At 43.6% G+C, this 25,705-nt stretch overlaps 3 protein-coding genes across 4 annotated transcripts in view; all 3 read right to left on the bottom strand.

Annotated features, from left to right (window-relative positions):
• Nucleotides 1-21,129, bottom strand: part of LOC105565248 (rap1 GTPase-activating protein 1-like) — a 150,714-nt gene extending 129,585 nt beyond the window's left edge. The window contains exons 1-2 of one of the 2 annotated variants that reach the window (XR_001009182.1): nucleotides 20,755-21,129; nucleotides 20,097-20,634 (exon numbers count right to left, since the gene is read on the bottom strand). Coding sequence is in view for 1 of the 2 variants with exons in the window: in XM_012018280.1 (XP_011873670.1) it covers nucleotides 20,097-20,479 (383 nt within the window). In the remaining variant the exon portion in view is untranslated. Of the gene's footprint in view, nucleotides 1-20,096; nucleotides 20,635-20,754 lie in introns of those variants that run through there. The other variant, XM_012018280.1, reaches the window with a different exon arrangement.
• Nucleotides 10,469-17,026, bottom strand: LOC105565251. Its single transcript, XM_012018289.1, has 2 exons — nucleotides 16,819-17,026; nucleotides 10,469-12,590 (listed from the first exon to the last, which is right to left on the bottom strand). The coding sequence occupies exon 2, from the start codon at nucleotides 12,586-12,588 to the stop codon at nucleotides 12,346-12,348; it is 243 nt and encodes an 80-aa protein (XP_011873679.1). The 5' UTR covers nucleotides 12,589-12,590; nucleotides 16,819-17,026; the 3' UTR covers nucleotides 10,469-12,345.
• Nucleotides 21,130-21,209: 80 nt separating the features above from the next.
• On the bottom strand, nucleotides 21,210-25,334 carry LOC105565252 (cytochrome c-2). Its single transcript, XM_012018290.1, has 4 exons — nucleotides 25,217-25,334; nucleotides 22,252-22,306; nucleotides 22,029-22,170; nucleotides 21,210-21,822 (listed from the first exon to the last, which is right to left on the bottom strand). Exons 2-4 carry the CDS (start codon nucleotides 22,288-22,290, stop codon nucleotides 21,677-21,679), a joined length of 327 nt encoding a protein of 108 aa, XP_011873680.1. The 5' UTR covers nucleotides 22,291-22,306; nucleotides 25,217-25,334; the 3' UTR covers nucleotides 21,210-21,676.
• Between the last annotated feature and the right edge of the window lie 371 nt (nucleotides 25,335-25,705).

The following is a 25,705-nucleotide window of genomic DNA, read 5'->3' as shown; positions in this document are numbered from 1 at the left end:
AATCCCCGAAATAGTCTAGGTGAACGAAACTTCCAGCGATAAATAATTGTTATTAATTGCAACAGTTAATCGAGATAATTTTAGATTACATTTATATAATGTGACGACGTGCAATAAGCCACTTTCTTTACTTCCCGCCCGTTCGAGTTGCGAAGAACGACAGAGCGAATTACAGCGCGAACGCCGAAGTCGCACAAGTTTCTCTCTTTTCCCGAAAATGGAACAGATTACACGAAACCGATAGATAATTAAAAGCGCGGTGCGTATACGAGATGTAACCGCGACAAAGTACCACGGTATATATTTACATTTTAGATGAGTTAGTCTCGTAAAATATCCATGTACACGTTAATAAAGAGCCGTCGCCTCAACACGCACTTCTTTTCTCATTACAAGTTGTAGAAACTTAATAATTAATCGAGGAACATTACTTGTTACTGATAAAGGTGTACAAATCAATAGCGTTTTATCCATACATTCGTCGCGATCGAGTCTTGGAAACCGACAACACAAAAGTAATATCACGCACGGAGCGACTCTCGCCACTGCCTGCCGGCTCGACGTTCGGCGGGCGAGTGATACAGCGGGGACCTTGAGATACACGCTGGCACGCAAAAACATCGTACGTCACCGCGCCGAATGAAAAACAACAAAAAAACGTTGAGAATTCGTTGGCCCGCTTAATCGTCGTACGATACCGCACCGAGTGAAAAACAACAAAAAAACGTTGAGAATTCGTTAGCCTGCCTACGCAATGGAAAATTCCGTACTTAATATTTTATTGTACATTACTTTGTTCCGTGACTGTTGCTACGTTTTGCGTATTATTCCGCGGACTTATTGGTATTGATTAAATTAACGATTAATTCTGTTTAATCGAGAAAATGTTTCGAAACAAAAATCGTTGTTACTTAAATTCTAATTACTAAGATTGGAGATTTTATTTCAATAGTTGGTGTATACAAATGTATATTACTAAATTGCAAATCTTCATTTATTATGGGCAAAAATTATTAATTTATTTGCTTTATTAATAATATAAATGAAATACTTTATCAGCATTGTGCGCGCTATTTGGTTTTAATTTATATTTATTCATGATCTTCTTCACACATTAAGATTTTTTTTCATGTGAAGAAGACGTAATCTGACGTTGACACTTTGTCAAAATACATATTACATCATTTTACATATATATTTGCATATATATTTACGTATATATTTACATATATACTTGTACAGACGTAATATAGAAATTAAAAGGATCCCATACAGCACGCATGTCTAAAAGACATCTTTAAAAGGCGCGGTGTGCTTCACTTCTCTTTTAGATTCATAGTAAATGAAGATTTGCAATTTAGGAATAATACATTTGTATACATCAACTATTGAGGTAAAATCTCTAATCTTAGTAATTAGAATTTAAGTAACAACGATTTTTGTTTCGAAACATTTTCTCGATTAAACAGAATTAAGTAATCGTTAATTCGATGAATGCCAATAAGTTCGCAGAATAATACGCAAAACGTAGTAACAGTCGAGTAGTACTTATTGTTAGTAACGTAGTAACGAAACAAAGTAATGTAAAATATTAAGTCAATAATTTTCAATTTCCTAGGCGGGACAACAAACTCTTACCGTTCGTTGTTTTTTTCTCGGCGCGGTATCGTACGACGTTACGCGGGGGCCATTGTTTACCTGAAGATCGCACTATCACTCGCTCGCCGAACGTCGTGCCGGCAGGCAGTGGCGAGAGTCGCTCCGTGCGTGATATTATTTTTGCGTTATCGGTTTCCAAGACTCGATCGCGAATATATGGATAAAACGCTATTGATTTGTACATATTCATCAGTAACAAGTAATGTTCCTCGATTAATTATTAAGTTTCTACAACTTGTAATGAGAAAAGAAGTGCGTGTTGAGGCGACGGCTCTTTATTAACGTGTACATGGATATTTTACGAGACTAACTCATCTAAAATGTAAATATATACCGTGGTACTTTGTCGCGGTTACATCTCGTATACGCACCGCGCTTTTAATTATCTATCGGTTTCGTGTAATCTGTTCCATTTTCGGGAAAAGAGAGAAACTTGTGCGACTACGGCGTTCGCGCTGTAATTCGCTCTGTCGTTCTTCGCAACTCGAACGGGCGGGAAGTAAAGAAAGTAGCTTATTGCACGTCATTACATTATGTAAATGTAATCTAAAAGTATCTCGATTAACTGTTGCAATTAATAATAACAAATAATAATAATAATGTTGCAAATAATAATAATAAAAAAAAAATAATAACAATTATTTATCGCTGGAAGTTTCGTTCACCTAGATTATTTCGGGGATTAGATTGAATGACAAAGATTGTAAAATATCGTTTCGTTGCGGACTAGTAACTACTTCTTTGCCGCAAATTATGCTTCCGATGCTCGCGTTGCGTTTTATATCGCCAAATCAAAAGTGATTTATCCATTATTTTATTGTTCCGAATCAAAAATGCAAGTTGTTAGTTGAGATTTGTATGACAGAAAGTCATGCGGTATGTGTTAATAATATTTCGTGCGTTTCGCGGTATTTCACATCGCGTACGGGAGTGCCCGAAATTTCGCGTGATCGATGCTTTTCGCGAGTGTTGTGTGAGTGCGACAAGGAAATCTGAGAGGAGGAGGCCAAGGAGGCATCGGGCAACAGCGGAGAAATCGGTGAGGTGAGTGTCTTACATTTTTGTTATTTGCTACTTGTGCGAAGTAAAGCATCTGTTCTGTGTTTTTATTTTATTCATTGAAATGATTCGCACGCGAATTCGAATAAGTGATAGAGACAAAACTATACGTATAAAATTTTGTGCGTTTATATTTAAAAGGAAGACTTTCAGTATTCTATATAATTATTTTAATAAATACCTGTTTAAAAAAATATTAAATATGAAGTATGTTTAATATTTTCTTTAAACAATCATTTCGATTTTACATAATTCGTCTGTAATAATCATATACATATTTTTGTATTTTTACAGTTTAACATATACATATAGTTGACGTGTACAACTCTGCTGTTGCGAATCGTATCAGTGAGTGATAGATTACTTTTTATTTTAAATTGACGTTGCGCATACAATTACTTTTTTGCATGGATACAAATTATAAAAAATATACAATGCCCGACTACCACCTGCGCGCGCGAAGCGCGCGTTTTGCCATTTCTAGTTGAAACAAAAGTGGATAACAACAACTCTTTCAAAGAGTTCTCAAGTGCTGTTAAATTTCACTCTATTTCACGACTGGCAGCATTTTAACTCGAAAAGAGTAAGATTCCACTCCGGGAGATTTAAAAAGTACATTTTTGTATTTCTTAAAAACAACACTACAACTTTTATTATATCGAACTATTCGTATTATCGTAAAAAATTATGAATACTACTCTGCTTTCTAACATAGATAATTTTTATGAACAACCACGATGTTCACGATAGAGTTCAATTAAAATCATTGAATTTGATATTACATTTATTAGGTCTATCTCCTTTAGTTCACGAGATAAAAAAAGAGCCACTTATAGAGGTACACCCTGTATATACATATATGTATGTGTTATAATATTAACAGACATCTTTAATTTATTAGACTCATTTTGTTAATTATAATTCTGAGATAACAACTCATGTGTGGTTACTTCTTACTGCTCTTCGTGGCCGGGACAAGTAAATAGCCCCATCGTCCGATTGGATCGTGGACGGTTCACGTACGAGGGATACAACCCCCTGTAGGGATAGGTAGAGCACCCGGGTGCATCGTGAGTAGAATAGCCAATTACCGGCGCACGTCGCATGCGTTTTTTCCTCGGGCCCCTATTGTGATCGTTAAATTTAGCGGAATTATTTTGCGCGACCCCCTGCCGCCGTGCCGCCATTAACGTGCGGTCATTAATCTTCGTCTGAAATCGACGCGCGTCGTCCGCGCGCACGACATCAGCGATATATCAAATTTGCATTCAGATACCCGAGACCACGTCGCGGTTATAGAAAGGCGGAAAAGCCCTCGAACAAGTCGGCGATGAGCACGAATCGACTTGTCGCTCACTCACGAAACTGATAAGTCAGACGTTAGCACGTAACATCTAAGGAAAGACATTAATTTCGCGGTCAATGAGACGAAAATCCGTTGATGGGCAACATCGAAAACTCACGACACCGAAAAAATGGCTGCGTTCAACGGAAAAAGTGCTTCGCAGCTGTTGTAAAATTCGTTAATTTGATTGCGGTATATGCTCTTAGATTCTGCCTTAATTAAGAGCACACGCCAATCAGATTCAAAAGTTTTACAACAGTTGCAAAGCAGCGTTTTCTGCTGAACGTAGCCATTTTATATTTATTAAATTACTCGTTTTATTCGAAATTCAAGATAGTGTATATTCATACGGGAAAAATTACAACAATTAGGCGTGAACCGCGGAGAATGGGTAATTTCTTAATGCGAAACATTGTGTTATATGTTTGAGACACTTCATTTAATATAAATATTAATTCATTACTTTTCATCTCTTTCCTCTCGAGATCACGGGCGATATTACGGGCCGCGATGGAATCTCACGGACTCAACCTTATTGGCAGGATAATCAAATACGACAGAAACTCGTTTATCGATAGCCCACTTATCGGAACGATATCGAGACTGAACGTCAATATTTTACGGACATCTTCCCCTATTCCACAAATATTGGATTTCTTAGACGCTTAATTTGCACACGTTCGAACTCCTCCGTTTTACAAGTATTCTAACATCAGATGTATAACATATTCCGAACGTTTTAGTTGCAATGTTAAAAATATAACAAACTCGAAATCGGCATTAGATTTTTATGTTAGATTTAATTCTCCCGATCAGTCTCATTGCAGCAACAATCCTATCTTATTTCCGCGCGTAAGTACAATCTTACTCCATTTTCCGGGTGAAATCCCACGCTTTCTCGCATTTCCTCCGAGTGTCGGAAAAAACGTTCTTTAGAGGAACCCGATGGCGGTGTTTTACGGGCAGACTCTCGACCTCAACTTGTTTGTCGCTCGTCGAGTTTGCATAACGCGCTTCATTCATCGCGAATGTGAACGCGGGGGAGGACGCAAGGCCCTTTAAAAAAAAAAACCCGGGTGACCCAGTTCCCGGTGTTCCGGCCGCAACGAACGGCAGCCTCCGTTAACTAATCGAAATAGCGGGGTCATCCCGCCGATCGGGCTGCGCTACTCCTCCTCTCCTCAAGGTCGTTTCCGTTCTTCCGCTCCACGCTGTCGCCCTACTTGCCGCTCGGGGAGGGATTCACGCGCGCGCGATGTCGCATAATTCCCGGCACCTAGCGAATCTAATTTATTACTCAACGATCATCTCCGCTCGACAGTCGATCGACGATCAACTGCCTAAGCCGACGGAATGAGGATGTCCCCCTCCCCTTTCCTCTCTCATTTATTTCTCCTTCCCTCCCTACGCTCCTCCGTCCCTCCTTATGATAAACGATCCCCTTTGTTATGTAAGGTATTACGAGAGTCTGACGTATGACAGATTCTACGCGATTTGACTTTTTTAAAGACCACGCTTCAGTCTCTCATTGTGTTAGTAAGTATCGCGATTTTGTTTTTATGCTATTTTTAATTTATTTTATCAATGATTTTACAAATACGATCAATCTCAACTTACAATCCCCCCCCCCCACAAACTGAATTGCTTCTAAACATCTGGCTAGTTGACCATTGATTTCATATTTAATTTTAATTTTGGACTTTTTAAATTATTTTTAGGGGTAGGCTATTTTTTGGAGGTAAATACTTATTTAAACTTTTTGTTTCCAAGTTGTGCCGCTGAAGAAGTACAATTGAAACGTTCACTGAGTATTCGTTAATAAACCATCATTTATTGAATATAACGTCTCGTGCAGCTCGTAACTTTTGGCTCTTTACGACAGCTGTTTATACATTTAAGGTAGTTGTTTCGTAGAATTATTTATGCGAGAATTGTTTCAAACTTTTACAGATTATTCTTTACATTAATATGTGCAGAATAACTAATTAAATTAAAATGGACCGTCTCAAAGTTCTAAAAAAGAAAATGTTCAAGTTTGCTATGTTATACGAAATATTACGTGTAAAACACGTTGAAAATATTATTACACGTAACAATATAATTCGTTGTAACATTATTACACGTGAAATATTACTTACACATATTATTATGTGTTAAAATATTAATATTTGCGTTTGCAAACGCAACTGATGGCACATTTTTTTTCAAGCTTATAACAGTGAGTGAGATTCGTGTATGAGAAACAAATGTTATAAAATAAAATAGAACGAATAAGTGGGAAAAATCAAAATTATTCACCGTTCCGTTTCAACAATATAAACAACAGAACATCTATTTTATATTATGTATAAATCGTAAGGGTGTTTTTTAGAACAATATTGCATCAAGATATATCATTGTAATAATCGAGTGCTGGTTCCTGTCTGGCAGAAACTTTATTACTGTCGCGAAACAACTACCTTAACGAGCGCTGTTCTTTTATTGTTATACCTCAAGAAATTTCTAAATGGAATGTTACATTTGAAGCTGCATCCACGTGAAAATGTTACACGTGGGACATGTAATATCTAATAAATGCGGTACGAGTGTGTCGCGTAGAAGAGATGAGAGATGTTCATGACGCGTACATCTGGAAAGTGTTGTGTTTTCTGCGCGGCTCTTTGACGACTGGTCGGGGGAGTCGAATATCCGCATCAACACTTTTGCGTTATCTGTTGACTATGCGGGGCTCGATTCTTGAATTTATTCGAAGGAGAAACGTATGCGAAAATTCTGCTCTTACAGAAAAGTTGCAAGTTGATTGGCTATTCGCATGGCTTTAACCAATCGAGTTTCAACTTTTCTGTCAGAGTAGAATTTTCGTATACGTTTCTTCTTTAAATGATTTCGAGAATCGGGCCCGTGGTCCCTTTTGTCGGCTAATCAAAGGGGCCGCGCTTCCTTATCGAGTTGCTTTATTGAATGCCGCGAGTGCGTGGATACGTGAGATAGATACAGATTCGGCGCTTCGAACGCAAGTATAGCGCGAGCTATGAAAACGAGAAGTCCGCGAGCGCTGCGAGAAAAACCTCTGACCGATTCTGGGGCTCGATTCTCGTATTCATTCGAAAGAGATATACGCATGCGAAAATTCTATTCCCACAGAAAAGTTACGAGTCGATTGGTCAAAAATAACCAGGCCAATCAGCTTGCAACTTTTCTGCAAGAGCCGAATTTTCGCATAGGTTTCTCCTTCGAGTGAATTCGAGAATCGAGCCCCTGTGCGAAAGATCGTAGAGGAAAATACGCGAAAAGTCCTGTGAACTCAATAGAGACCCGCGACGTTGTTAGAACAAAATAATATGCAATTCGGATGATTAATACATTTGACGGTTTTCGAGGATATTAGAACGTTTCGTAAAAGAAATTATACATCCCACTCTTATAGCACGTCCGTGTGTATTTACCCGCTTCTTTCGCATTTTTACGTGTGTTCCCTTCGTGTTTACTGATTGCACCACGTAATTGTGCAGCTTAAAAACTGTATTAAAAAAAAACATACACGTTCCACTTGCCAACTGGGGACAAAATTGACGACTTTTACGGAATCGAGGGGGAAACAGCTGAGGGCATTGTGGTGTATTTGCGGCATTACTGGGCATTACTAGGCATTTTTTTGCATTAGTTTGGGCATTAGGTGCTTCTGGGGCATAAAGACCAAGTAAGATAATATAAGATAGTAAGATAAAGTAATGCCCAGTGGGCCAACCGAATTCGCTATAAGCCAACGGCACACGATACTATTTCTCCCCACTGGATTAATCACGAGAGCCAATCAGGATTCAGCTTTGAGTCACCTGATCGAGAACTCCGCATTCCGATTGGCGCTCGTAAGCAATCCAGTAGGCAAAATAGTATCGTGTGCCGTTGGCTTTACTTATTTATCTTGTTCTATCTTATTTTACCTTTATAATGCCCCAAAAAATGCCTAGTAGTGCCCAGTAATGCCACAAATCTGTACACGACGATGCCCTGAGCGGTTTAGCCCCTCGGTTCGACATGAACAACATTCACGGCGGTAACGTCCCTTTTCTAGAAAGGGATTTCAATAGACAGCCAGAGTCCCAATACCAGCACCTACACTTGTAATATCGGCGCAACGACGCCCGTGCGCGCTTGTTGTTCTTGGCAAATGAATTTCATTCACTCGTATAAGAGGTATTTACTCAGCCTTCGCGGGACCAGCGGTAGCGCCGGAAGCGCTCGGCTCGAATCGAGATAGCGCGGCCACATTAATAAGCCAGAACGGCTGGGATCTCGTAATGGCGAGGCTCTCCAGCCGGCGCGATGTTATCCGGCGCTCACTCGAGATCGGATTTCGAATCGCGCTCCAATTATTTCAAGCGCGGGCTCGAAATCGCCGACCAACGGTGGCGCGACAGCTGAAAAACGTGGACGCGGGACAGGGCGGTGGTAGAGGGGACGCGAGGGGGTGCAGAAAAAAGGGGGGCAAAAGGTAACGGGGTTAAGCACCCTACCTGTGGATCGTGGCGCTCCGAGGCTCCGGGGAAGCCGCCGCCGCGCGACCGCGGCACTCGGCCAGGGGCGTGGGGGCCTTGAAGAGGTCGCCGAACGACAGGTGATGGCTGTAATCGCGGCAGGCCCAGGTGTACCCCGCGCGCTCGTCGCTGCCCTCCTTCGCGGTCGAACGCTGTCGTCTACCGGCATTGCCGCCGCCGCCGCCGCCGCCGCCGTCGGCCGTGGCACCACCGCCGCCACCCTCGGAGAGATGGCGGGTCAAGGGTCGCCGCATGTCTCATTCGGATCGCGCCGCCGACTGAGGCCTCGGCTCCTCGCGCGACCAGCGCGAAGTCCGCTGTCGGCCGTCGCGTCGCCGCGATTCGCGCCACCCGGGGCGTCGCGACGCGTCCGACGACCGCTCGTCCGCGCTGTTGCGCGCACGCGCGCGAACAAGAGTGAACAAGAGTCCCCCCCCCCCCCGCGAGAACGTCGATTCGCCGCGCCGCGCGACGCGAGTGCAACCCGTTCTATCCGCGATAACCGGGGAAAAAGAAGCGTAATCGTAATACCAAGTGTCGGGGAGAGACTGCGTAGGCACACACACGAGATTCATCCACCTTGCGCGCCGCCCGCTCGACGGTGACGATAGCCCACTTCGACAGTTTGGCCACACGTTCCGCTGACGTGCGACTATCGCCCGCCCCGCGGCACCGCGGCCGGTACCGCGCCTACCTTCGCGGATAAGGCAGATCGCGCGACGCGCCACGGTGGGCCGATCGGAAATGATATTCGCAGTCGATAATTCAGAAATGATTGCGGATAGTTTTTGAATTTTGAGAACCACAGGCCGTACGTAGACACGATTCAGGCCCATTTCTGCCAATGCAGATTAATTTCAGTTCCGGCTCAACTAAGTTTTTATCTTTTTCCAATTCTAGAAGTTAGAAAAAGTGAAAAAGCACCCAAGGAGAAGAAAAAGTCAGGATGATGTCAATTTGATGACATATTGACCAAATCTATGTGAAATTTTGATCAATACGGCGTCAAATTGACCAAAATTTGAACATAAATTTGGTCAATATGACATCAAATTGACATCATCCTGACTTTTTCTTCTCCTTGGGTAACTTAAACTGAGATCAACGTTGGTCTGCATTGGTAGAAATGGACGTCAAAGTTTCATTACGAACGTCTCTGTTTGTCTCCTTTGTAATGGTAGATATTAAACGTTTCGCTACTAAAAATTATCTCCTCGTTTTGTGCAAAATATGCAATTATCATCTTCTTTTAAATAGGAAATTACGAAACAAGTACAGTTAGCGATCGACCAATTGAATCGCGTACACTCCTGAATCGTTACTTTCTCTCTTTACCGTCCACAGTTTCAATCGCAAAGTTTGCCGAGAGGGCGTTACTGCATGAGAAATTTTCTGAGCTATACGTTTACGCGAAACCGACATTGTTTGTATATGTTAACCTCGTCTCGACACCGGTGGAATTGTCTAATGGTAGATTTGCTGTCTTTAGGCACAATTTGATTTCAAGAACTGGGCATTCAATGAAAAGCCCTTCATTACGCATAGTATACTGTCGATAAAATGTGATTGCGCGACAGTCTTGTCAAGTGAACTCCGCGCAATCGTAGTATTACTCGCGCAGCGCAAATTACTTATGCGGAACGGCTAATTCAAGTACACAGTAATTGAAATAAGGAAAAGAGAGGTTAAAATTAATGCGGAATGGCCGCGTATTGCGAGAATTCTTAATTCCCAGTTAATAGTTGTCGCAAAATATAGATATTCGTGGTTCATCCGTACGCCGTATTCGCCCGCACACTCGATGAAACGAGCCACCGGAAGACTTTAAAGGGGGGGGGGGGAAAGAACAATAAGCGCCATAACAGGTTAAAGCAAATTTATTTGTTTGCAAATTTATTTGTGAATTTGCGTAATCATAAAATATATAATCCAACGATCAACGAGATATAACATCAATAGAGCTCGGCGCTGAACGTGACGATGAAACAATCAACGGGTGCTTCCGAAGAAGCGCTCGGGGCAACTCAGAGTTAGATTTAGGTATAGTTTACGTCACGTACACTATACCAAAATCTAATCCCGAGCTGCCCCGAGCGCTTCTTCGGAAGCACCCAACGTGTGGGGGGGGGGGGAGGAGGGGGATAGACGAACGTGATCCTAGAGGAAGTCGCGTGACTTCCCCGCAGTTTTTCTCGGGGTGCACCTTGTCAACCGGGTCTCATCATTTCTTTCTCTGCTCGCGATTTAAGAAGCGCAACCGCTTCGCGGCGGGGGAGTGAGTGGAGGGAAAGGGGGGGGGGGGGAGGAAAAAACGATACGTCGCTTTCTCGTCATTTGCACATGATATATAAAAATAGAATCCACGGTGCGCGGCGGGATACGCCGACGTCATCGGTCGAGCAATGGGAGACGAGAAAATGGGGAGGAGGGAACTCAAGAAGGTACTGGCGAGGGATCGCGGATTCGAAATCAAACTCGTCGGCTTCGCGGGGTGTCGCGACGCCGCATAATTTATATTACTCTATAATATTCGTAATCCGACTACGAGTCATATCGCTGTTGGCAGACGCTGTATTCGACGCGCGCAAATCGCGACGCGCGTTTGTCCGAAATGGGTGGAGCCCTTTCTCTCTAACAATAAGTGACGAATCGTCTCCGACTTCATCGAGGCTCGCCGCTACGTAAGGATCGATCGACGGATTGATCAGCTAATCGCGGCTCAGTTCCGCGAATAACGTTGTTATTAAATATGTTCTTTGTAGCTGAACTGGCTGCACTGGCTCAGAATTGGTCTCTTTCCTTCCAATGTGAAAAAGTCCAACTCCGAACTAGCAGGTAGTTGAGCCATAAAGGACAAACCTATTGTTATGTCCGACCTATCGAAGCGTACCACAGATCGTCTGCGAAGCAGGTCCCCCCCTCTGCGATCGAGTCGCATCCTCGAACCTTAATTGCTCAAATTGCTACGTAATTTAATTCCTCTACCCGTGTTTTATGGTTCGATTTCTTGTATATATATATGTATATGCGAGAGGTACATGTTATTCGCGAAACACGCGCGCGTTGTTTTTACTCTGTGTGACCGGGGCCGCGCCCAACTTTTTCGCAGAAGGGAACACAGATTGGCATAACGGACTGCTGGGCTAATTACAGAAGTTCCGTATCCGCGTGAGTAAGGCAAATCAAGAATCCCACGCGAATAGAGTAATAACTGGCGTTAGTTAATTAAATTAATTTTTGAGAAACGAGGATAAGAGAGCGATCTGCCTTACGGAAAAGTAACAGGAAACAAAATCGCCCGTGAGGAGACGCGGCGGAGAGGGGTGTATTTTCATATCATCTTTTTTTTCCGCGGACGATACAGCGCAGGTGCGGCCCAAGCTACACCTCAACATCTGTACACGGCGAATCGCAACTTGGCGATTCATCTTCGCGTAATGCACTATGATCGAGCTACAATATTGGCCATGTGTCGCTACGTTGACTCAGCCGTGCATAAATATATATGTATATTTATTTATTTATTTTTTTCTTTTAATCGCGACGCGATTGGAGACGAAACAGGGCCGCCGCTTCGTGCCCGTGCGCTACGCGCGTCTCCACTGTGTTGTACGATAATTATTTAATCTGAGATTGTTAAGGTATACGATTCTCTATCGGCTCTCTTTCCCTCTCTCGTTTCCTCCGTTCCGGACTCTCTTTCCTTCTCGCTTGCGACGCGGTCCGCATTCGCCAGGTCGAGCCTTAGCAGCCGACCTGGTGCAACATTGAGGCAAGCCGGAACACGCGCATCCAGGCGAACATGCCGGTGGATGGTGAACGGCAGACGGGCGCCCGCGTCGATGACGACGTCGACGAGGCTTTGCGTTGCTCCTGCGTGCCGGACGGCGATGTCCGGCTGAGGGTTGCATCCATGGATGCGGCGTCGCTGCTCTCCGACTTGCGCTGCTTCTGCTGTTGCTGCTGCTGCTGCGGCGAATACTTCATGTCTGCGGTTACGTGAGAGAGAAAGTGATTACGGGAGAGGGAGAGAGAGACAGAGAGAGAGAGAGAGAGAGAGAGAGAGAGAAGGATTACGCTCCGCATTGGCACAAGTGCGGAGGTAGGGAACGAGCGCTCGTTACCGCTGAAGCCATCGTGAGTCATACCGTACTATGTACTTTAACCTTTCGTTACTAACGGCTTAACTAACCATAGTGGCCTTCCGCAGATTTGTCCCTGCACATTGTACATTTATACTTACATGGTTACATTTTAGAATTTATTCTGTGAATTTATTTAGAGCTTATTCTGTGAATGCAACAAAGCATGCGCCTGCCGACAAAAAGAATAGGCAACCCGACTTACTGGTGTGCACGTTGCTTTAACGCCCTGTACACGAGTGACCATTATTACCGTCTGTCGAGGCTAAATAACGAAAAAGGAAAAAAAAGTGTATTCTTGAAATGTGTACAATTTTTATTAAACTGTGTCCACGATGCTGGAACTTGGTCCGAGTTCTAGTTTCGAGAAACGTGTAGCCTGCAATCAACGTGCAGCTATTCCATAAAAAGTGACTAGGTTTTTTTCTAATAGCCTCGCTATGCGTCGGTTTAGTGCCTGCTCCGTTTCGTTTTCGTGGTCTATCTGGAATCCTAGCTTCAAGAAAATGAATAATGGAAGCGACTAGGCGGTTAAAAGATCTGACTTGTAGTGCTTAGCTTTAATCTTTTTACTGCCCACGCGATGTCTGATATAACTGTCTATAATCTAATCGGACTATAATATATTCATACCGTTTCACTATGTATTATATTTATTTGTGAAATTGTAACAAACAGTCCGCTCGTAGAAATGCCTTTAGCCAGGCTTAATAATCCCAGTATTAAATAATGATAAGAAAACACACTGTCCATAATCAGAATATCATCTTCAGAGGATTTCTCAGCTCTCGGTCCACCTGACGTACACGTATATATCGTTTCTCTCTGCTAACAGTTGACGTAAAACCTCGGGAATCTAATACCTACAGCGATACATGATTTGAGTGCAAGCGATTATTAATTGCAATTATTCCGCGGGGATCGCCGGAACTTTTTACGTAAGTGTCGCGTCCGCCATCAACCTCGACTATGTTTATCCCGAAGCTCTTGCGGTCACGGTCGTCCCTGAACTATGCGCGAAGCAAAAATAATTAAGCGGCTAATCCCCGATTTCGTAAACCAGAAATGTGCGTGCACGTGTGCGCGCGCGCATCTACGTACATATTATATTCCGATAATATGCATAATCTCAGCAGCCGCGCGCTTTGGGAGATTTTATTTCGTCCAACTTGACTCGGTCTCGTGAAATTGCCTCGCGGCAATCCCATCGAGCCTCCTAAATCATACACGTGGGAACAAACGCGCGGGGCCAGTCGGCGGATCTCTTTGTATATACGTGCACGACTGTTTGTTATACCCTTGCGAAATCGCTGTTTCCAGAAGCACGATCAGTAGGTGGGCGTCTCTGATGGCGCACGCGCCTCTTTCGGCCAGCTGATTCCCTAGACCTACTTTTCGCCCCGATGATACGGACTGACATCATATATACACGGCCGTGTCACTCTCGAGCCCCGCGGCTGACGGAGGCCGCCTTTTTTTTTCCATCGCCGTTTTCTTACAGAGCAAAATCGCGCCACGTAACGTTGCGGACTGGTACACGCACCCCTCCAGTCCCACAAAATCAATCGTAGATATCCGAGACTCGACCGATTCTCCGCGCCTTCTTGCATTTTGTTTCATTGACAATTGCACAGAGAGAAAAAATAGTCATTTTTGGACCCAACCATATTTTTTATAATTCCTCCAACGTAAGTTATGGTTGACCTAACAATGTTATAGTTCTCATAACCACAATATTGGTCCATGCAACTTATAATATGGTTATCATAAACCAAAACGAGCTTTTAATTTAGTAATATACAATAATTGTATTGTATAATATTGTAAAAAAAAAACGTAATTGGAAGAATTTAAAAAATATGGTTGGGTCCAAAAATGACTATTTTTTCTCTCTCTGTGTGTACTAGGATTTTTTTTTTACCTTACTCCAACTAATCGAATATAAAGATGCCCCATTTACAATCGCAGACTCAATTCACGGGTGGAGATTGCCGAAAAAGTGAACATTATCACCGTCGTTACGTTACATTTCGGTGAACTTGGACGCGAAGTTTGTGGGAAACGCTGTACGAGTCGTTCGCGAGCAAACCATACATTCTCTGCGAAGACCTTATCTGTTTATCCTGTCTCTCCGATCTGTATATAACCGGCCGTCATGTGCATTACGCGATCGTGATGTCAGACATCACTAATAGTAGCGACGGAAAACTGCGCGCGTTTCGCCATGACTTATATCTTTACCAACTCACGGCTTCAAGCCGCGGCTGCGGCTGCAGTTGGGCAGCTAGTTGAAATTGAATCTCCAGAAATACGGTGCTTTCTTTATACACTTCCTTTTAGAGGGGATCCAGCCCAGTGAGAAATGATTCGTCGAAATGATGTCGAATCGACGTCAATTCGACGGTGTCGATGTCGATTCGACGTCGTTGCGACGTCGATCGACGAATCATTTCTCACTGGGAGACAAGCCCCAAGTAGGAAGGAATCGAGACCGCTTAACTTCTACGTTTCAGGACGATCCGTTTAACGTAATTATGCATCCGGATCGTTTTTACATACATCCGGTCGCAGAGAGGTTTCTTCTCGACAAGTTGCATGTACCTCTGCCTCATAGAGAATCTCGTTTCTATCGAGTCGTAGAAGGACGACAGATGTTTCGCGTAAGATCCAGTCCAAGTAGTGACATTGAGTGCAAATTATTCCCGCGACTTGCCACGCTAACACGTGAATATGCATCGCTGTAGGCTTTCCGTTCGCGCGCGCGAGCGCGCGCGTGTGCACGCGTGTCGAGAGATCCCGTGCCCTAAATCTTGGTCGTTGCTCGAGACACTGTCCTTAGATATCCGCGCGCTACTTCATTGAATGGGCTTCTGCTCGGTGCCAGCAAATAACGAGAGTTACGGACCATTGTCGAAAGCGGAATATAAATCGGTAAACGGCGCGTACGTCTCCGCGCATGCATGTGCGAAAATATCGTCGGATATGCGTACAGGATACGAGATCATTAGATAGACCTTGCCCGCCAATTGCCGCGTGTTTAAATAAAAACAAAACTCGTTACGCACAGCAGCGAAATTACGTCGACTAATTTTGCAATTGCGATTGTCTGCCGATTGCGCTTTAAAAGGAAGAGGCGCGAAATGGAAGAGCGGAGAAAGAAGAGGTTCTCTTCCGCATCTTGGATTACCGCGACGTCCTATTGTTAGCAACTTAACTATTATTAAATGCAATTGTCTCGAGTATCGACAGTTCTCAGAATAGAATCTGCTCGGATAAGACCACCGCGAAGGGAAGAAAAAGGATTTCCCGAGGCGGATCGCTCCTCGAAGAGTCCAATCGCGCTTCGAACCGTCCACTCTGGTTGGTGGGTTGGCGCGATCACGATGTCGCGCTGTCACATTAACTCACTGACAGCAAACTAGTTTCGCCGCGTGAATTATTGATTAATTTAATGCGACAACCGATAAACTCGCTACGACAGACGGGGGCGACTTGCGGGCTCGAAATCGAGACCCTTCCTGGACAGTCGGGACTCCGATTAGACACATGCCTCGGAGACAGGTGTGCATACAATCAACGTTGTTAAAAAAGGAAAAACGCTCAAGGCGGAAGCTTGTAAAATCATTTCGGCTTTAGCGAGAGTGCATTATAACTGCCAATGGTAATTATCGTCGTGCTTATACCTCGCTACGATGGCTTCAGCGGAAGAAGAAATATAACAGTCGCTAAATGTCAAAACCATGTTGAATCGATCCGTTAACCGTATAGCGCGAATGTTGAGGCAAGTGTGACCTGGCTCGACGACGGATATTCATTTTCGATTTCACGTTCTCACGAGCTGGCGACGTTACGATAACCCGTGATGAAGACGCACGCCGATGAAGGACGCGTCTACGCGGTTTTACACAGAATCGCGAGGAAATGATCCTTCGCGACGCGATTGATACGTCAATTGTGTCCGTTTCTCACAGTTGCCTCTGGATTCATCGGATCTCGGTGTGTTAAACGATTCTTGAAACGACGAGGGACCGTGATCAATTGACATTCCTCCCTGAATCGTGCTTGGACCACTCACCTGATGGACTCGTGGTTGATCGTTATAGCCCGTCTACCGAGCGAGCACTTAGATTGGATCGGCTGGCTAGTTGGTGAACGCGCGACTGGTGAACCACAGTGGTCCCGTGCGCGGCGCGTAGCGTTCTGCGGACCACGGCGACGAGGTGCATCGAGAGACCGAGGGACAGGAGGAGAACGAGAGGGAGGACACGGGAGGAGAGGCGAGGTCCTCCTCCCCGTCGCACACCTCCACGTTGACGCGATCGTTGGGACGGCACACGGAGGTGAAAGTAGTGGGGTGCTCGTCTTCGTGGTTGCGCACTCCGCAGCGCCGGCGCTGCATCGACCCATCGCTCGGTGGTTCCTCGATGTACGAAAAAGACCAACCGCAGGGCCGCGTACTGTCGTACGCCGAAACACGCGTCTCGAACCCCGCGTATTATTATATATCCTTCCTCTTTCTCCCTTCCGCTCCTCAACGTTTATTCGACAATCCATTCCAATTTCTGCGCTTGCCAACTCATCCTATCGAGGAACTTCGGGCCTTCAACGTCGTCGTCGGCGACGCTTCCGTACCAATTCGTTGCAATTTATTTGCTGCGGAAAGAGATCCGCGTATCCTACGCAAGAACCGCGTCCCTTGCTTATTTAGGGCGATCAGACATCCTGAACTAGGTCAGAGCTGAAAAGTTCACGAGGACACTTTGAAAACGAGAATCTGTGGCTTCGTGAATTTTTCCACATTTTTAATCTCATATTTATTCTCTTCACAGCTACACAGCTCGACGATTACGAAAACGATCATAGCTTTGCACGATAGTTGCTTCTATAAGTCGCATGATTAAACGGAGAACACCATCATTTACACCCTCCTCCCGTAGCTTCATTTATCTTACGAGTGCCAAGTTTTTATTTCTGTATAGTCAGATTTTCTGTCTCGCGTGACTCGGACTGCGCAAGGTGCGATCGCACACATTTCCGATGCCAGTCAGTCAGATGATCCTCGGATCGCCCCAAAGATCATTTGATTTTTCTCGCCATTATCTCGACGGGGAGCGTGCGCGCGGCTAAAGTTGTGCGGTGGTCGCGCGGCGCAAACATAAAGGTGTCCACTCTGATCGATATTCGCGCTTGTACTTGGACTTTTTCCAATATATGAAAAGCCGCGCATGATTGTTCATCAAAACGTCACGATTACATTAGCCGCGTAAAATATGCACGGGATTCTTGAACAACGGCAACTAAAGTCAAACGATAATAGACATGTTGGGGTCAATTCTGTGTCTTACAATATAGCGAAAGTGCCAAAAGTGAGCGACTTTGTCTCTTTCTAAAGAGACAATTGTAAAGAGATAAAGCTACTCACTTTTATCACTTTCACTATAGCGTGAGATACAGAATTGACCCTCTTATCCCTAACATCGAATGTAAATGGAGCGAGACATAGGAGAGCCTCCTGTACAAACGATATTTTTTAGTTGGGTGTATTCAGGGTTGGGAAGTAACGAAGTTACAGTTACTTTTTTGGTAACTCTAACTTAACTTCGTTACTTTCTCTCCGTCTGTAACTGTCACTTAACTCGGTTACATTTTTTCGATAACTAATAACTAATTTAATAGTTACATCAATAGTTACTTTATATATTTTTTAAATCTCTACAGATCGCATTATGCCTTGCATTTGCACGTAAACGCTTTTATCGACACTTTACAATTCAAATGCAGATTTGATACTTTTATTTTTATTGCGAGAAAGTAACTGCAAAATAACGCTTCGTTACTTTTTTAGTAATTGTACGCGTCATTTTTCAGAATTGGTAACTTGTAACTGTAACTAGATACTTTTATAAAGTAACTTTTCCAACCGTGGGTGTACTATTTTATAGAAGACTCGCTCTTCGATGCAAAACCCAATTTTACGTTGGACTTTGCGTTTAACTTTAGCCTTTTAATGTAAGAAAAATTTAATGGTTAATATCGGTCCTGATTCGCGACATTATTGTTTATTAAAAAAAACTTGGCGCTGCTAAGCCGCTGAAATATACACGTGTAAAATTATCCTTTTAATTATTTTTCTACTTTAATTTTTCTACGAACATATGTAATTATATGTGAAACATTGTTTCGACATGAACAATGAAATAACGATAGAGTACCGATTAAAAGCGCGACTCAGTTTGATTATTATACGCGTTATCGCACTTTACGAGAATCACATGGCCGCGTTAGCGCGCAGAAGTTAGTTACGAATTACTTACGACTCGGGCAGCTTATACAGTGTGTTTTATTCGTTATATAAATGCTGCTAATGCATACAACAGCGAAGTGCGTTTATCTAGTCCGCGGGAACAATCTTTCATTGGAGATGTCGAGCATTGTCGACGAGTAAAAATAGTTTGAGTTACCCTTTGACGAACGCCACACTTGTGGTTCCAGGTCAGCGAGACACCCACAAAGGATTAAAAAAAAGGGATCATTCGTTGTATAATTTTATAAATACTAAAGAGTAGAAGTACAAGTCTTTTTATCCAAGTATTGTACTAAGTTTTACGTACTAAAATTTTAAAAATAAAAAATTTTTATGTAAATGATGTGTCAATATAAATTGACACGGCTATTTTTATAGATAGAATCTTTCAAAGACAGTAAATGTACCTTAATCGTTGGAGTTTTTAAAAAGTCTTTTTATATCCGTATAAAGACAAATTTTACTCTTTAAAAAATTTACAGCTTTTAAAAATTATGAGGATGATGAATATTTAAGATGACTCTTGCATAAACCGACCAAAAGTAGAAAAAATAGAAATTTAAGTATGTTACAGTTGCAAGTTTTATCTATTGGTACGCAAAATCTTAAACCCGGTCGCCGATGAAATAAAAGAAAGAAAAATATTAAAGTTGTACTTTTTAACGTACGGGGTTGTGGGCCGATCACTCGCAGAAGCACTTTGATGAGGGTTAATATTACTTCATAGAAAAAGTAGATGTTAACAAAAAACGAGATAAACGTAATAAATGTCGTAAGGATTTAAATGCGCTATTCAAAATAGACGAGGCCACCGACTTCTGCAAGCAAGTACTTATTAATAAAGTAAAAAAAAAACTTTTGAGGGAATCTGACAGCTCTTTGACATTTGACGTCACATATTCTTAAACGCGCATATTCCAGCATATCAATGCGTTTGATCAATAACGCGTGAAGATTCAACTTTTTATAAATATCTTATACATGCATAGATATGTTAATATTAATGTAAAACGTTAATTTTTTTCGCAAGGATTCAAACGTAAACTTACCTATCGGCAGCATACCACGTTGAAGAGCACGCACTTTTCGGCGTGGATGGGCTGTTGGGTGAGCTTGCCGTATTTGCGATCGATGACGACTTTGTCGAAGATGTCGAGATCCCGCTCTCCGACGTACAGGACGATCGATTGTCTTCGCTACCGTAGGACCCCGGTTGCCAGGAGTACCTTGTTCTGGCGCAAGGACTGCCGTGATTAGGGCTCGATCCGCGGGAACTTGACACGCTTTTCGGACTCTTGGGACTGTTGAGCCCACTAGAGCTGAAGACACGACCCAAACGCAGTCTCAGAGACGTTTTATCTTTGAGTTTTACAACACAATTGCCGTCAGCGTTCGAAACGGCCTGGTCGGGAGGCTCCAAATTGCTCGTCATTATTCTTGAAAAACGATTCGTTGACATGTACTTTACCTTTTAAGTACATTAATGGATGGAATATTATCAGCTCATGAACTTATAAAAAATTGAAGTATTCCTTAAACGCGCGTGCTAAAACTTACAATCAGTCGAAGGATACGTCACACGCGAATCTGAAAAATAATTTAAAAAATTGCAATTTATATTTAAAATTAAAATAGCTCTTCTTGCTAATTCGCGTTTAACTTTTTTTTCACGAGTATCACCGACTGTATTCCGCGGTTACCGCTTACGCGTTAAATCATGTTAACGCTATTCAAAATATTAGAGTATGTAAACTGTACGCGCGACTCGTTGCATCAGAACAGTGCTCTAAGAGCGACTGCGTTGAGATTTCCCCAAGGAATTGGGTAAAACCCCAATCGCGCCATAGACTTCCTGTCGGCACTAACCGCATCCTTCCGCCTTCACTTTTATCAACCTTGGAAATCCTTAAATGTATACATATATAAAGCAGGAAAGTCTAATAATAGGGCGGGAAAAGTGTAATATATGTGAAAGCGATAAGACGCTCAAATACTCCACGCCGGTAGTACTTGTCTAATCTAATCGGAACTCGAAAATTATAGCATATCAATGATAGCTAATCGCTTTGTAAATACTCGATTATCAGATTCGCTTTAATCCAACTGTCGCAAGGGATTGAAACCTCACACAACTCGACGAAAGGAAGTAAGAAACGGGCGAATTTTTAATTACCTAATCTGTATTTTATCTTTGATTTATAGATCAACACTCGCTGCATGGTACAATGATAATAAATAATCAAGGACGCGGAATCCGCGGAAGAGTGGCTCAACCACTCGCATGGCGGGCGTTAGCGCTCCTAAGAATATCTCTTCGGTGTGATGAAGAAGAAAAAGAAGCAGGATCTGGGCTAGCCTGATCCTTGTGTCACGTCATTTACATACTTGCAATTACCTACTTATCAACAATACAATAACAATTCATTACTATTTGAACACGTATTGCGAACGCTTTTGAGTACCATCGAGAGGAGAGTCCAATAGATGAACACGAGTGAGATGACGAGACGTGATGAGATGATAATCGTACTAATATCGCGACTCATGCCACGCGCGGCATCTTGCGCGCGCTCGCTCGCTCGCGTTTGTCGTGATTTCCGCGATCGACAGCATGCACGCGAGGAGACGTCTACTTCGTCGATTGTTCCAGGTAAGCTATAAGATCGCCCCGCTCCTGCGGCTTTTTCAATCCGGCGAACACCATTTTCGTGCCGGGAATGTACTTCTTTGGATTTTCTAGATACTCGAACAGGGTATCCTTATTCCAAGTGATACCTAAAACATAGCAACGCGCAGATTACAATTAGATGTACGTTACATAAGTACACATGTTTATTTCACGTATACGTATAACGATCACTGCTTAGACAAGAAGATAGATAGATAGATAGATACAGAAATAGATACAGAATAAGTGAATTTTGTATCATTTATAGATGTGTCGTCTTTAACTATACGTCAATAAATAGTTGAATACATACCTTTGGCCTTGTTGGCATCGGTGTATAGGAAACCCGGGGCTTGACCAGTTTTCCTACCTATAAGTCCATGTAAATTGGGACCTACTTTGTGTTTGCCACCCGCTTCGACAGTATGACACTGTGCACATCTTTGAATAAAAAGCTACAAAAAAATACATATCCAATTACGATAAGTTGTTGCTTACAAGATTATCATACAAATTTTGTCTTCCGTATTTATTACCTTCTTGCCTTTCTCTGGATCGCCCGCCGGAACACCCATATTTATTCAATTGTCTCTGGAAAAAAAAGTTCAATTATAGGAAAATTGTCTCGCTGAAAAAATACAAATGATTGTTTTATCATCACGTGTCACACGCTTTGTTAGATTTTATCATTATTTGACGTTGATAATAAATATTCGAAGTTATAATCGTTGAATAATATTAAAATTAACCGCCACGTTGTCCGTCTGATGCAACAAGTCTGCTTGATACTCGGACGGTTACAAGAATTCAAAGTCGGTCGAAACGGAAAACGCAACGGAAAAACAGTCTGTCGATCGTCTAGACAGCGAATGTAATTTGGGTAAAAACGTGTGTTCATGTCGATGTTGTAAATAAAAAATTTTATCTCGCTTAACTTGTTTTCTATCTTCGTTGAAATATTTATAAGGATTTTTGTACCCGGTAACAGGCTCGCACTGTCGTTTCTTTATTCCCTAAATTTTGTATAGATCACTCCACAATAATAATTATATCAATTTATTCCACTCGATTTGGCAGGTGTAATTTCGAAAAATTTACGAGAGGTCTTTTCACGCGCTCCGCTGCGCCACCGTGCTTATTTACGAACGTTGCTCGGCGTAGAACGAGTACTTTTGGCTCAGTTTTAATTCAAATACAGACGCGCAAAGAATACTTCTGAACCGACTTGAGGGGCACACACGCAATAATACAGGATGGCCCAAAAAGGTCCGAGGCCCGGAATATCTCAAAGGGGTCAAGTTTTCGATAAAAAAAAGAACCTAATCCAAAACTGGATCCACTCATCAGATAGTTCTCTTTAGCTCAATAACTTTTCGATTAAACGTTTTTTTTAACTTAATCTCTTCGAAAGGTTCCGATTAGAGTTCCTATAATAAGAGTTGAGACAAACCGTCGCCATGTACAGCCAAATTTGTGTTGGTCACCACTGATTTGCTATCTTTAGGTTGACTATTATACTAAATATATACACGAACATATACACATATACACATACATAGTAATAAAATCCGTACATTACGTGCAATGTATACGTTATATGGTAGTTGTTTCTGTGTTTGCTAAGAAGTTAATATTAATTATTAGTATTAATATTTATTAATCTAAACAGATTTTTTTACTTTACACATAGCGCTGAAAATTTAATTGGTGTTCAATTGTCTCGCTTCATATTAATGACCGAAACATCACGTCCTTCCATATCTTTTAACGGAAAATGACACATTTTGAATTGGTGTTGAGGACGAATTGAAACACCCTGCAGCTGCACAGTCTGGCATTACAACTTTTATTATATGTGCCTATTATGTAACGTAACTTACAAATTGTCGCGTGTTTAAAATTCGCGGTTGCTCGGCCGTTACATATTACTGACTGAGGCAACCAATCAAAAGTCGTCACTGCACTGGCTTTAACTCTCATTATGGGAACTCCAGTTCCGATATCCCTTTGCCGATATTTTAATAGAAACTCACCAACTTCGAGACGACTCACCCAGAGCAAAAAAATTATAGTGTTTTGGAAAGGCCTCGAAAGGGGCCACAAGAATACGCAATAAAAGGTAGAGGGTTCAGTTTCAAAGATTCATGACCTTGTCCTGACCTTGGCAAAGCCACCGAGGGTCAAACTGACGGCGCCAGTGCACAGATCGACTTTTGTACCGAACCTTCCTCTCGGAAACTCGATCCCTTCGAGACAACCAGGGTGTCCCGATCTTTTTTTTTGTCCCCCCCCCCCCCGAGACATTTGGTATGACGAGTTATTATATAATTGATACTTGCAATTCTTTCACGAAGTATCGCGCGCTTTCTCTGCCCTCGGATTGACATTCGCCCGTGACGTTACGGGTATCGCGAACGAAACGCCGTTGCGTCACGCGGAGTGCAATCTTTTTTTCCTCGTGATACGTCACCGCTCGTGACGTGTCGGAGAAGCGCATTGAAGAACGTATCGGGGCTCGCGGGACTCCCGGGCGATAGCGGAACAATCGTCGCGCGCGATAATCGTCAATTTTCGAATTGGTGGGCGATACTTCGGATGACCAAAAAAAAAAGCGTCATCGGTGACGTCACGCATCGAAGTCACTCGTGGGCTCGAGTGACGTAAGAGACGAAGAAGACGTTCGGGCGTGCGGCTCGAGAAGTGACCTTTGAGCCAATTCCATCAATGCCAATCGATCCGACTTGTCGGACGGATGCGCTCCTTTTTTTTCTCCCCCCTTCGAAATCCCCCAGGGTAAAGATAAACGGCCGTGAATACCGGCAATAACCGCGATTTCTGCCGTCGGAAGCGATCAAGACGTTAGATCTTGTTATCGAGATATCAATCGGAGCCGAGACTGCCACTCGGGGGGAGGAAGGGCTTTTCCGAAAAACGGAGCAGCGCCGAATTTCGACCAATCAATGCCGGAGAGGAGGAGGATGGGGGGGAGGGACAACATCCCCAACGATTCTCCCTCGCGCGACGACACTCCGTCGAGCGAAGGGCGTTTCGCACGACCCTAAAAAAATGACGCATTCTCCCGCACTCGGAATGTCCCCGAGACTGGCCCGGGGCCAGGGTTAGACGCGTTACGTAAGTCGCTACCGTCCAACGCGGTCACGCGGAACGTCCGACGAAAGAGGAGCCAAGTCCAACGCGAGGGCAAAAGGCGGAGGAGGAGGGCACACGCTGCGCGCGACCACGCGCTGACTTTTCCTCGCTCGTGAGGAACGCACGAATTCCGCGGTGCATCCCCGGCGATCGGCCACGCCGTTTCCGGCCCCGCGGCTCGGGGATTTCGTGCGAGAGACGAGCGCGCGCCGAACACCACGTGGTGCCGTTCCGGGGGGATCGGCGGAGGTGCGAAAGGGAGAAAGGGTCGCTCCTGACGGTCTACACGGCACGCACTGTGCGTGCACGCTTCCCACGTGCGTGCGCGTACTCGGTCGCCCCCGTACTCACCGCGCGCCTCTGTCACACGAAGAGATAGAGCGTAGCTGACTGGCCCGTAGTCCGACCGTGAATACTGGCAGCCGCGGTCGACGTGAAGTCACTGGCTCTGGGCCTCGAGCGCGATTTCGGAATTCGGAGTATTTCCAATGGCTGATGCAACCCGACACACGCACGCACGCATGCACGCTGGTTCATAGGCGACAGCCGCCAGATGGCAGTAGGGAATTCAGCCGCGAAATTTCGTCTCTGGAGTCGCGCGTTCGCTCCCTCTCTTTTGTGTGCATTCGCTTGCGTAGCGGGTGCCGCGGATGCCTCGCTTTATTTTCATTTGACATCTGATGTGCGTGCAACGAAAACAGAATGATGCCACTGCGACAGTCGCTGCGTAAACGAAAGTACATGCACTTTATGTTCATAAGCGGGAAGTATGAAGACTAGGGCCGGTATTCATAGTCGGTTCTTATTTCAAAATCATCTCAAGTGTTATCTAAAGCCTCC

Source organism: Vollenhovia emeryi, unplaced genomic scaffold (assembly GCF_000949405.1).
Source record: "Vollenhovia emeryi isolate VEMERY1.0 unplaced genomic scaffold, V.emery_V1.0 DF939154.1, whole genome shotgun sequence".
Taxonomy (NCBI): Eukaryota; Metazoa; Arthropoda; class Insecta; order Hymenoptera; family Formicidae; genus Vollenhovia; species Vollenhovia emeryi.
The sequence above is the reverse complement of the archived record's forward strand: the minus strand, read 5'-3'. Positions and strand labels throughout refer to the sequence as shown.